The sequence below is a fragment of the Scleropages formosus genome, chromosome 10 (genome assembly GCF_900964775.1).
Source record: "Scleropages formosus chromosome 10, fSclFor1.1, whole genome shotgun sequence".
NCBI lineage: Eukaryota > Metazoa > Chordata > Actinopteri > Osteoglossiformes > Osteoglossidae > Scleropages > Scleropages formosus.
Window position 1 is genome coordinate 13,991,611 of NC_041815.1, and position 13,290 is coordinate 14,004,900.

At 47.7% G+C, this 13,290-nt stretch overlaps 1 protein-coding gene across 5 annotated transcripts in view; it reads left to right on the forward strand.

Annotated features, from left to right (window-relative positions):
* LOC108922457 (syntaxin-1A-like) overlaps positions 1–13,290 on the forward strand; it is a 62,313-nt gene that overhangs the window by 37,007 nt on the left and 12,016 nt on the right. For all 5 annotated transcript variants that reach the window (XR_001965136.2, XM_018732590.2, XM_018732591.2 and 2 more), the window contains exons 5-7: positions 1,800–1,870; positions 2,444–2,552; positions 12,083–12,156. Coding sequence is in view for 4 of the 5 variants with exons in the window: in XM_018732590.2 (XP_018588106.2) it covers positions 1,800–1,870; positions 2,444–2,552; positions 12,083–12,156 (254 nt within the window). In the remaining variant the exon portion in view is untranslated. The remainder of the gene's footprint in view (positions 1–1,799; positions 1,871–2,443; positions 2,553–12,082; positions 12,157–13,290) is intronic.

The following is a 13,290-nucleotide window of genomic DNA, read 5'->3' on the forward strand; positions in this document are numbered from 1 at the left end:
TTATGATCAACATCCATAAAATTTGTAATTGTTTTTGGCTTAGTCTTTTCCTTATTTGTTCTGTATAGTAAATAATATATTTTCCAGATTTTTTTTATAAGTGAAACATTGCTCATTCCAGTATGTAACATAATATGCATTGTTCACCGCTTGTTGTAGCTTATCCGTTCGTATTCTTTTTTTTTTTTTGCTATTCAGACTTGTACTAGAAATGAACGCAACTGAAGAGGGATTTACGATGTTAGAGTCCACGTCTGGAATTTTTTTCTCGGTAACTTCTGCATTTTCTTTAACCATTTGGTCTACGTGGGAAGTTCAGGAGCCTGAAGCTGTGTCCTTCTGTACGTTATGTGACGAGAGTCGTCCTGTTTGTCGCTGAGCCGTATTGATGTCAGCGGCGCACCGTGCTTCTCTGCAGTGTACTATAGTAAATGGTTGCGGTGGGCAGTGCTCATTCACGTTGTCCGAGTTACTCTGCTTCAGCACTTTGCTAATGTCTCAGCATAAACAGACATTGTTAGTCATCAGCAGTCTGTTGAATTAATTCACTTGTGGTCACTTACTCACTCAACGAACCCGTAAGGTTCCATTTACAGTCAGAAAAAAGTAGTGTGGTGGGGGAAGATTTGTCCACATAGCCCCCTTCCTCCTACCCAGGATGCTTGGACATCAACTTTGTGTAAGGAGTCCCAACAGCTCTCAGTGAAGCCATTATCGCTGCTGCAGTTCTGTGACACTGACTCTTGGACGGGCTTATGTGCCTCCTATCCGAAAAGAAAATTTTCCAGATTTAAATGGAATATGGCAGCTCCTTGATCAACCAAGCTCAGTTATGATACAAAATAAGGACTGGTACTCTGGTACCCACATGGGCAGTATGACCATGCAATCCCTGCTGACTGTCATATCGGTGTTTTACGCTCTTCTCCGACAGCCCTGCAGAATTCGGCCCTCGACAAGGCAGCGGAGCTCTACAGCACGGTGTACGGTTCGCATGACAAACCTCCCTCCTGTCAAAACTGTGTCTTCAGCAGAATTATTGCCCTAATGAGCTTGTTCGTCCGGTTAACGGGTCACCTAGTCCAGAGCAAGGCTCCCGATGCATTCAGCCATAGGGCAGGCAGCCACCGTGTCACATGTCTTGACACGGGTGATAGGGCATCGCGTGTGGAAGCGAATTTTAGCACCTCGTCATAGTCCCTCTGTATTTGAACATCTATAACCTTTACTTCTGTAGCACTAACTCTCCGACCAACTCTCAAGATCACCGGTAATGCAAAGGGCAAAAAAGGCAGTAAAGGTGGGCGGCACCGTCGCACAGCGAGTAACGCTGCTGTCTCGCAGCGCCTTGGTTGTGCGAGAGGATGTGGGTTCGATCCCCGCTCAGTCTGTGTGGAGTTTGCATGTTCTCCCTGTGTCTGTGTGGGTTTCCTTCAGGTGCTCTGGTTTCCTCCCACAGTCCAGAGACATGCTGTTCAGGTTCCCCCATAGTGTGTGTGTGTTCCACTGATGTATGGATGAGTGACCCAGTGTAAGTAGTGTATCTAACTCTACATAATATCTATTTGAAATCACTTTAGAGAAAAGTGTCTGATAAATGTAAAGCTACAGAACCACAACCCCAAAACATTAAATTGCACTAGTCAGTACATAATCAGCTGTCTCAGGGCTTTGGCTGTTCTGTGCCAGTTTGGTGTGCTGGCCCAGGTGGACAGCAAGCTCAGATGGAGGACTGTTGGGGGTCCTGCACCCTGGCACAAAGCCTCCTCATCTTTGACAGACCCTCCATGTTTCTGCAGGCATTGAGCAGACTATAGAGCAGCAGGAGGGCACCAACCGGTCGGCAGACCTGAGGATACGGAAAACGCAGGTGAGGAAGAGAAGGTCACGGGTCCCGCTTCATAGTGCTCTACGGCAGGCACAGAAGGGCCTTGTGTTTCTGCAGAATTCAACAAAATTCACATACAGACTGTGAAAAATGTATGTAAATTTGTTTTCATGAATATCATATTAGGAGGACATGGTGGCGCAGTGGGTTGGACCAGGTCCTGCTCTCCGGTGGGTCTGGGGTTCAAGTCCCGCTTGGGGTGCCTTGCGATGGACTGGCGTCCTGTCCTGGGTGGGTCCCCGGGTCCCCTCCCCCTCTAGCCTTACGCCCTGAGTTGCCGGGTTAGGCTCCGGTTCCCCGTGACCCCGTATGGGACAAGCGGTTCAGAAAATGTGTGAGTATCATATTGGATCTTGAAACGCTGAAATATGATGTGTAATTTATGTAATCTTGAACTGGGTGAAAATTGGTAGCTTTGCTTAAAAAAGAAGGAAAATATCAAGTGCCCTCTACAGAAAGTCATTAGGAATCTCCCTGTTTCAGTCCCAGTTGTTTTCAACACACTGACTTTCTCTTTTACCTTTCAATTTTTTTTTTTTTTTTTTCTCGTCCTAGCATTCAACACTGTCCCGCAAGTTTGTGGAGGTGATGTCGGAGTACAACGCCACCCAGTCTGACTACAGGGAGCGCTGCAAAGGGCGCATTCAGCGTCAACTGGAGATCAGTGAGTGTCGTGGTGGAGCAGAGGAGGCCAGGATTGACGGTTGCGTGGTATTCTCGGCGCTACGGCTTAATGTGTGCAGAGCTGCCAATGGTATCGCTGACATCCACACGCTGGGGCCATGATGAAGCACGCGCTCCTGTCCGTTTCATCCTACAATGCGTCTTATCCGCGTGCTATTTTTGGCGCTCTGTCTTCTTCTCGCGCGGTAATTTTTCTCCTCGGACATGCTAACAAGCGCTTGGGGGTCCACGTTTATCTTTAAAGCTTCTCTGCCGTCCTGAAAGCACGGCGTGATGGAGCCGTGACTGCAGTCCTCAGCTGCTGGGGGGGGGGGGGGGCTTCGTTATTGTCGTATACGACAGCGCCGTGTTTTATTTGTCTGAATCCGTGACTCCTGACAAGTCCCAAGCGAAGGCACTGAAATCAATGAGGAAAAGGTCATCCGGTGATGCGGAGGTCAAGGAATTGGACTTCGGATCGAAGGGCTGTGCGTTCGATTCCCGGAAGGGGAGCGCTTTGAGTCGGCGTACAGTTAAATTTCCCACCGGTGAGTCTGTGACTCAACTGGCAAATGTTAAACAACATCGGTACGTGATGTCGGGGCATTTATTTACGGAAACTAAAGGCTAAAGCAGGGGGGGAAATGTGCCGGATGTCCTTTCGGCGTCCTGCAAATATGTCGCCACGCGGTGCTGCGTTCCAATGACATAGAGCCTTAGGAGACCCTTGACCTGACCCGGTCTTGTAAAACCAATATAAACTTTCATTAAAAATATCCTACCTACATCTCACGCTGCCTGGGCATGTGTGGTGCCCCCTGCGCCAGCTGTCTCCACGGGCACCGTGAGCTCCGGTCTGGGACGGAGCGTGCCGATTTCCGCGAGGCCATCTGCGTCTCAGCGGGACTGGATGCCTGCTCGTACCACGCCTAACGGGGCTCCCCCTCCAGACCCCCGATGGGCTGGCGGAACGCTGCCGCGGCTCCTCCCGCCCCCACCGCCGCAGACGCGCTGCCTAGCCACACGCGCTGTCCAGGAGGTCCTGCTGCGTTACCATGACACGGTGTTTCTGCGGTCGCGTCGACGGTCGTGAGACGAGACCTTTGATGCTGTTCCGTTTCTTCGGGAATGACTGTATGCGGCTTTGCGATGGCGTATCGCCTTGAGTTCCACTGTTTTCCAGGTTCTCTCCCTCACCTGGAGGGAGCGGGTCAAGGTCAGAGGTTAGGGCGAGGGCAGTTTTCCCCCCGTGTAATTCCTTTAACCGTGGAATCACCGTATGACTTCTGTTCCTTTCTCAAATCTGTTGAATTAGTGGCTAGAATGGAGGGAAGGTAGGAGCAGATTAGACACACCCTAAAAAAGTCCTATATCGTGGTTTCTCGTCCCTGCGACCGGGCCACTGCGCTTCTCTTCTGATCGGACAGCCAGCATCCCAACGGGCCGAGCTGAAGGAGAATTGATTGTCTTTTCGTTGGATCAATAGATCAGGGTTAGCCTCCCCAGGTCACGAGAAGACCATGTTGAGGAACCTACATTCGCTTTGCTTTAGTATCTAATCATTGTCACCCTCCTGGGGGGTCAAAGGAAATGCTCACATCCCCAGTGAAGAAACGTGAGACACCCGCAATATGGATGGTTTTGAAAATAAATCCTCATTCAGTGATGACCAGTTAAAAATTTACTTTATATTCTTGAATTCAGATTTTGCAGGGACATCTCCCAGATCACCTGGTACAGACTATGGAAAAAGCAGTTTTTTTTTTTTTTTTTTTTTTTTCTTCCCCCACTTTAAGGCGGGTTCCAAAAATAGAGCAAAATCGTGAAGCTGCATGAAGATAATAATCCTCCGCAGAGCTTTACGATGGTGATATTCCCAACACCCCTTACTAAGCCCTAAAATAGACTGATTTGCACAATTTCTGAAGTATGGTCCTTTCACTACGAACTGGAGCTATTCAGGATGAAATGAATAAATATGTATATGATTAATTTGCTACAGTAATTGGTTTCTTTATAACATGAAACCTGCGTGAATACATTTTAATTTCGCTAGCTGAGTGGAGACTCAAGCGGTGAATAATTGGCCTTCGGTTGACAGTTCCTCTTTTTAGTCCTTTGTCTCTTTAGTAAACAAGCTTTCGTTTTCTTGGCTTTGTGGGGAATCGGACTACATCTTTTGAACAGAATAATTAGCCCTCATTTTACAGTTTCTTTATCCATTACACTGGATGTGTTTAGCCGTAATTATGACAAATTATGCAAACCTTGTCAAACATCACACGGTCCTTTCAGATCTCATTTTTGCCACAAGCTAAATATGATGTACTGTATGTTCCTGAATAAAGTATTTATGACAATTATTGCTCCGTTCATCACTATGGAAGACCTTGAGTCACAGGAAAGCTTATGTGTAACCCTGACATACATGGATATCTAATATGTATGGATATAGCTGGGAGCTTATCGGAGCCCTGACCAAAAAAATTGGAATCATTTTGTGCATGTGTTTGTACATATTTGCATATGTAAATAAGCAGCGGGGCAATTCCTATGTGCTTTACTGTATTAGCATTTTGTGATTTATTTATTTTTTTCTATTTCGACCAGATGGCTTTTCCACGTAATAGATTGTTTCTCACCCGTGAAGTGCCGGAATGTGGTCCGTGGTCCTCGTGGCGGGCCTTACGGGAACGGCGATCTGGCCCCCCCGCCACCACCCCGTCGTCGTTTAGAGGCCGATATGGTGTCTCGCCTGTAGGGGTTCTGGATGAGCAAGGCGGTAGTGACTTTAATGCGACTTCTGAACACTGCCTCCATTCTTCAGTGGCCCTGACTGACCACCGACGTTCGGTTTCCACGTGGGCGACACGGCGCTGTTGTCTCACCTTAACTGACCTCTACCGACAGTCAAATGTGTGCATTTATACCAAGCCTCACAAACGGAGAAGTTCTGTCACTGTCTGTATACAGTACTGTGTAGAGAGCGTGTGGGTTTTAAATAAAAGGCTTTTAAATAAAACCTCCGTAGGTAACCCTTTATTTTTAAATCGATGCTGAAACCGGAGTAATAAATGCTTTTAACGCACCTATTAGTTGCTTTGAGAAAAGTGTGGGAATATTCCCTGTTATGCCTCTGCTTTACTGTTTACGGGACTGATTAAATGGGTTTAAAAACGGGAGACTTTGCCGCTCATTAGTGCGGTTCTAAGACATTGTGTTTGAACTTAAGAATAGTCCTCGCGCTACCGCAGCGTTAAAGTAGCGCCAAAGGGCCGGCGACGCGCACCAAGGCCGATTGACGTCTCTGATGTGTTGGGATGTTGTCTCTGATGGAAATTCCTCTCTGTCTTTCTGTCAGTTTCATCAACCTTATTTCAAGAGCTGTCATTCAAGAATAATAATAAGGGAGGATAAAATGAACGGGACTGAAGTGCAAATTGCAAAAGGAATGAGCTGATCAATTTACCTGGGCGCTGGTTTCCATGGCAACCATCCAGAGCCTCTCTGCCAGTAGGAGCAGCTGGATACGTAATGTAGAGGGTTAATGGTTGCAAGGAGGGGGCGCTACACTGTGAACGGGTTGGATTGTCCCCTGATGTCAGGTATCCTCAGAGGTGTCTTTATGTGCGAGACATCAGTCAGGGCAGTGGAAATTTTGAATGTGTCATGGAACACATTTGTTACAGCAGTTTCCTTGAGACAGAGATAATACCTTTGCCTACCGCAGTTCAGGCAACACGTTAATTGGATCTGTGTGTCAGGGACTCTAGGAACGGTCTATAGTATAGTAAGCTAATAAGGACTGCTGTTGGAGCAACAAGCAGGCTGCAGTGGTTAAAGATGTCTCTTTCATTCCATGGTCCTTTCAACCTGATAGCCTGCAGTGTGGATGTGTAAAACTCCAGTGAGCTGCATAAACGTCAACTGAAAATATAATGAACGCATAAAAATGGGCAGCATGACCATAACAGCGTGTGAGATTCCAAAGGTAATAAGAAGTCATGGACACGGTCAGCATAGACAAAAATATCTCCAAGCAAACCAAAATCTCTCTCTCACACACACAACGTCTACAACTGCTTGTCTCGTCGTGTCAAACCAGAGCCTAACCCACAGGGCTGAAGGGACACACCCAGGACTGGACGGCAGTCCGCCACAAGGCGCCCCAAGCAGGACTCGAACCCCAGACCCTCCATAGAGCGGGCCCCGGCCAAACCCGCTGCGCCACCGCAACTCCCGTTCTGCCATAATGGCCTTTGAATTTCATTTCTAAGAACAGGGCTCGCGAAATTCAGCCTTCAGGCCAGACACTTCCATTTGGCCTCCTAACACAGAATAAACCGCAGAATTTAAATAATGTTTCTCCATCTGTGGCCTTTATAGTAAGAGACTGGCAGTACAGACAGAAAACGCCATGGCAACAGTAACCTAAATGGAGGTTTCATGGGGGTTTTGACCTCTGATATTTGATTTTTTGGAATATGCAGATAACATTCCCTGCTGTAATTCCTCATGTCGTTGAGCTGAACGCTCCAGACCCTTCTTGACTGGTGTTGATTAGAATCTCAGTCAGTCCGGTTGCTCCAGCTCTCCAATCTCTGACATTTTTATGACGTTGTTTGTTTTCTGCTTTCATTCGTTTGATTTTATTTGTTTTCATTTAATGGTGAAGAAGCTTTTGGCAGGTTCTGCTGTTTTCTTCCTTTATAATGGCCCAGCCAGTACTATTTACACCCCCCCCCCCGAGCCAATCGGTCAATGAACTTTGTACGTCATATGTTCTGAAGCAGATGTTAAAGAGAAGAAAAAATTGTCAGCGCAGGGGAAAAACATTTTCCCTTCTTGACAAGCAAAACGCCTGGAAAATTATACGATTTTAGTACATTTTAGACTGATGTGGATTTATGAATATGAGGACAAGCTGTGTCCCTTTAAGACTGACAATGACTGGTGGGGAAAAAATGAAATATTTCATGAGCACCGCCCACTGTCATTTCATAATGCACTCGAACCCGAGATGTGAGGAAACCGAAGTATAGGCTAAGGACTGCGCTGGCTTGTGTGAAAACCTGCTGCCTTATGGCTCGTTCGTTTCCACATGATCGCGAAAAAGGGACGCCCACACTTACATGCACGCAATCCCGCCATCAGGCCTGTTCCTTTGGTCAGGTTGCCATACGAAACACTGCTATTTTGGGCTTCGCCACCTTCTTATTCGCGCACGGGCTCGCGGTGCTGCCTGTCCGAGGCCAGCAATTCCCAGAGGCAACGGCACAACCATCCCCGGTGGCCTCCGGGGTGCCGGAAGAAGAACGGGCCCTTAATGAACCGCCGTGTTCAGCGAGCCGAAGCAGTTTGCTGCCAGCGCTGACATGCGATGAAGTTCTCGCGGAAAGGCGGATCGCCCGTGTCAGAGGGAGCAAGACAAATGCAGAACAAGTGCTCATATGGATTTAAACGCTTGCCAATTGTGCCTTTTCCAACCACTAAAAGTTTTTATGGTCCTGACATATAAATGCTCTACTATTAAGCAGGCTCTTCAGTTGAAATGAATTCTAAGCGACTCGTGATATTGATGATTCTGCTTCTGCGGTAAATCTGTTTTGGCCTGAGGTGTGGTCGTATTTGACTTGTTCAAAGTGCAGTTAATAGGCTGTGGTTCGATTCAAAGCGTTTGTTGAATTAGAAACACTGGACTTCCTTCTCATGAGCCTGTTGAGAGAAATTCCAATTTCTTTGACCGGGTGGAAAGTATTCATTCAGATTATGAGGCGTGTGGCTTGAATGTGGTAGTGTCCATCCACTGGTAAGACTGAGAACGAGACCATAACGTCGAGTTTGTCATTATCTTACGTGTTTCTAGAGTACCTCCAGTCCAACACTCTAGTCAGAATGCACTGCTGCAATCAGATGTTGTGCCCTTTGTGTTACATTACAGGGCACAAAATCACAGCTAATACTTTCCATCCTTAACGTTGAAATGATCTACACAATGTCTGCCTATAATCGGGTGCCGGGAAACATCATGAGGGCTTTTGGCAAGCTGAGCCAAACCCTTCAGTTGGGAGCTTCTCCACCTCACCACCACATCTGCTGTTCTTCTCAGTAAAGCAGCCCTGCCCCTAAAACATAGGGATGTGTGAATGGAGGGGCCCTTGTCATTCTCACTTAGCTTCTTTCCTCCCCTCCATCAGGTCGTTTCGGAAGTCTCCGAGCAGAAAGCAATAAGGGGCAACTGTGACAGGGATTTTTTATGAGATGAACATCTGAACCTTTCTTGCCTCTTTTCACTGCTCGCAAATGTTGGTTCGTCTCATAGTGTCAGTAGCGCATCGAAGAGTAGAATAATGGCGTTTTTCTCCACAGAAACTGCCTCTGCAAATCAAAACTGATTTTCTTTAAAAAAAAAAAAAACAAGAGATGGGCTGGATATAACCCAGACTGGAGCTCACTGGTGAAATGCAAGAGAATATCAACAGATACTGTGGGGGGGTTTTATGTAGCTATAGCCACTATATGCATCTATACATTAATATACTGCAAGTTGAGTCACCTTGTTGCAGTGAAGATTTACACACCTTACCCTGTAATTGTTAATTGTACAGTTCCGGTTCCATGGTTGGCTACTCTTTGATCAGGGATTCATCAAGTCACTCCTTGGAATATGATACATGAGAGCAGCATTTTACCCCCAGTCTAATAGGATGCTGACAGCATTATGTCACCGCTCCGTGTCATTTCTTTTTCCTTTATCCTTTAGCAATGCTGGAAAAACTGACCTTTTACCATGAGCATTTGCTTGTGTGTGTGTGTGTGCGCCTCTGTAACAGGGAGGGAGACTGAAAGCAAAACGGGCACCAGTGTGGACGAGCAGAAGGTAAAAATGCTGCGGATTTATCCCCCAGCATCCAACTTTAGTCTCCTACACCAGACATACCCAGTGTTGGAATCTGACTGATTAGAAACCCCGTCGGTTGTGTTTTTTAATTACCTGACTTGGTGAAATGCGACATCTACATTTTGTTCCAGTAATAATGGACTAGATTAATGGCAGTGTCCGTTCCCCTGTTGTTATTTGCACTTGTCCTTGGCAAAGTTGAGAGCCATGTAAGTTGCTCTGGGTAAGGGCATTGAGTGGGGGGAAAAAAACAGCACTATCTGCCTCCAGTGGAATGGGTTCCAGGTGACGGGGGAACAGGGAGCGCGTGTGTCTGGGGGGGGCGAATGGTGTGGGCCAAATTATGCAAGGGGTTGAGGAGGGCGAACTGATGTGGTGAATGTAATCAGATAACCGTGGCTCTTCCGCCCTACATCAGGCTGATTGTACACCAAAAAAGGTAATTCAGTTACACTGACACAAAGCTGATGGTCCAGCAATGTGGCCTGTTGCCACAGCAGATTAGAAATTACTCCCTGTTCCCATTTGCTGTTAATTCAAGTGAAGGCTAATTGACCTTGATCCCCATCTGGTGATTAGGAAATGTGGATCAACCTGTTAAAAACGCACAGTGCTTTCCACCCTTCCGCATGGCTGCAAACTGGGGGGGTTGAGACGGAGATGAATGGGGTCTCCAGGCACTGATGGAGGCACCGGTCGAACAGGCTAGTTTAATTAGTCCGGCAGACAGCAAGGCGAGGTGAGTCACGGGGAGGAGCAGGTTGTCTGGCGGAGCTCAAGGGATCGCGTGGCAGCTCGGGCAGGAGGAGACGATGACTTTGAGGAAGGAATTCACGATTAGTCCCCTGGTCCGGGGTCTATGGACAGACACGGACTACGCGCGAGTGACTCTGCTCCCAGGATGAGTCAGACGCTGTGTCACCCTTGCAGAAAAAGTTGTAATAAGTGCATCTCGGTGTCAGCGCAGCAGAACTTCCATCTGTTGTTGTAAAGAACAGTACATTTCAGAAAGTGTAAGTTCATAAGTTATTGGGTATCCGTTCGCATTTGATAAAAAGTGTATGCTGCCCCTGCGCAGACCTGACTTCAATACCAGTATTCAATATGGTGTTGTCACAGATGGTGAATGACATTGCTGTTAGTTTCTCTGCAGTTCTGGGCAGCGCTGCGAAGAGTGGCATGGTGCTACAAAACACGAGAATAATCGCTTGTGGTGCTGAAAGCTCTTGGTCTGCAGCCTGGACCGCATTAGGGCTGCGCTCACCACCTGCACGTTGACTGCTAGTGTTGTGTCTGAGGGCGCACGCCTCCCATCACCTGGACAGGACCCGGTCGAGCTGAGTCAGCCCCCAAAGCGATGCTTTTGTTGAGTTGGTTTCCTCTCTCTCTACCCGTTCTCCCTCTTCATGTGTCGGTTTTAACAAACTTGAAGAGCTGTTTTCCAGAGCCACAGCGATCATAATACAATAAGTGTAAAACAACTCCCAGCCCCCATGTCCTTGACCGGCCTGGCAGTTCTCTGCTGTCCTCCGCCTGTCTAAGGGACCTTTGTACTCTGCGGCAGTTCCCATCTCTGCCTTTTCCCCGTTTTTTTTACACTGCTGTGCCGGCGTATCCCGTCTCCTCTTTGTCCAGAAGAGCCCCCCGGGGATGGTGGCATTCTGCGATCTGCATGCGTGCTGAGCTCGGGAGCAGCTGCGTAACCCGGGAGGGGCAGGCGGAGTGACTTGGCAGTTTGCACCGTGTCCTGGACGGATGATGAACGCGTGGGGAGAGGAGAGCTTTGGGAACAAACGAGGCCCTCAACTCTGCCTGTTGACTGCCAAGGTCAAGGGCACCACCTCGCATAGTCCCTCTGCACCGATCCACCGCTGCCAGGCCGCGTCATATGCCGTACGACGCGCTCGTCGTATTTCGCAAACGCTTTCTTCGACATACAGGCCGACTGTGGACCGAGAGGAGCTCAATAAGCAGAAGGGCTGAGTCATTAATGGAGATTGTACTCATGTTTTGTGTCACTTCAGCTGGCAGGAACACTGCGAACAGGAAGGTGCAAGAAAACAGCCTCCATTAACGTCCTTCAGACGAGTCCGACGTGAACATGATATGGACTGCTCTATGGCCTCGCTCACCGCAGCCCAAAGAGTCTGTTCCCTGCACCTGCTAAACTCCTATTATTAGTCACTGGTAGCCAAGGAGACAAAGATTTATTGCATTGTGATTAATTCTTCATGACCACCTTCCAAGACCTAATTTGCTACTAAATTGCCAGGAGGGAGAGTGCGGTGATAGCCTTTGAAAGTCTAAAGGATGAGCTTCCGGGAAGAGTCACGAGATGTTCGTCTACCATATCGCTAGGTGATAACCCGCTGACATACAGTATATCCCTAAAGAAGGAGCAAGTCTCCAGTCTCTTTCAGCTCTTTCAGTTGAGAATTGTGGTACCATCAGGAAATCACTGTTGCATCAGTCACCATTATGTCAGTGTAAGTCAATGTTTGGTTACAGTGTTCACACCCTCAGCGCTGAAGTGCTTTGCTGCTGCGTTCAGCAGTGAAGTGTTTCAGTCAAAGGACCCTGACCCTGAAGCAATATGTGTGCTTGTGTTTGTGTGTTTGTCCTCACCTCAGCTGGCAGGAACACGACGAATGAGGAGCTGGAGAGCATGTTGGAGAGTGACAACCCTGCCATCTTCACCTCAGGGGTGAGCTCGCTCGCTCTTTCTCTCTCTCTCTCTCTCTCTCTGACACACACACGAAATAAAACAAGAGCAGCAGCAGCTGCATAGCCTCCCACATTTGCAATGTCTGCCCAGTAATGTAGGCGCTTGTGAAACACAGACTTCTGGCTTCGCTTCATCCCAGTAGCTCAGAACAAATGGAGGAAGAAATCTCTCCATGGTACTTTTTCCACTTTTGCCAGCTGGGTTTCCATATGTAGGGATACATTGTGTTATGTGTCTCCTAAAGCTTACAGCACAACATTTAAACTTGAAATTTCAACCCCAGGCTCCAGTCCAGTGTGCTGATTCCACAAAAAAGATCTCGCATGCGCACAGTTTTTTTTCTGTCAAAGTGCTGCAACGTTGAGGGGGGATATTCTTGTTTGTCATTTATCCGTGGACAAATGCACCCCTTTGGAAGCTGTATGTTCCAAGTCTCCTTTCCACGGATAGATGTTTTCGGACTCTACTAGATCTACACAGAAGATACCAGTAAGGTGTGGCGTGTGAATACAGCATATAGTAGAGCTGTCAAACGTGACCACTTGTGTCTTAGGCCTCTTGTCAAGAGGCATTTCTATGGTAGGACAAACCTGATCCTCACCCAGGAGGGATGGAAGTGATTTAAATTCCAGGCAGGGCTCCTCTCACACTGAAGGAGAGAGAAGAGACACTCCGAGGCATCTGGAAGCTCCTGTGATGCAAAAACGCAGATGGAAAGTTAGCAAAGTCAGAGTAGGGGGTCACTCTTAAAAATATGGGCCGCAGCGGTCAATGCAAGGACAGTTGGCATAAGTGTTAGCATGCATGAAGGTGTGTGTGTGTCTGTGTGTGTATGAGAGAGGCAAGGTGTGTGTATACATGGGCATGATTTACAGAGGGCATGGAAGTATGAATGGAAAATCCACCTGTCAGAGATGCTTCTGTATGCATCTGTGACACTTGGCTTTGCCACTCACACGTCCGTGGATTTTCCATTTTTTCCCGGTATGCATCACTCAAGTTCAACGAACGGGAGGAATTTGGATATATTAAATGCACACTTTCTGCTCCTTCTGTTTTTGTGCAACGCAGGGGAGAGATGGACAGGGTTCGCAGCTGACTCTGAGATTTCAC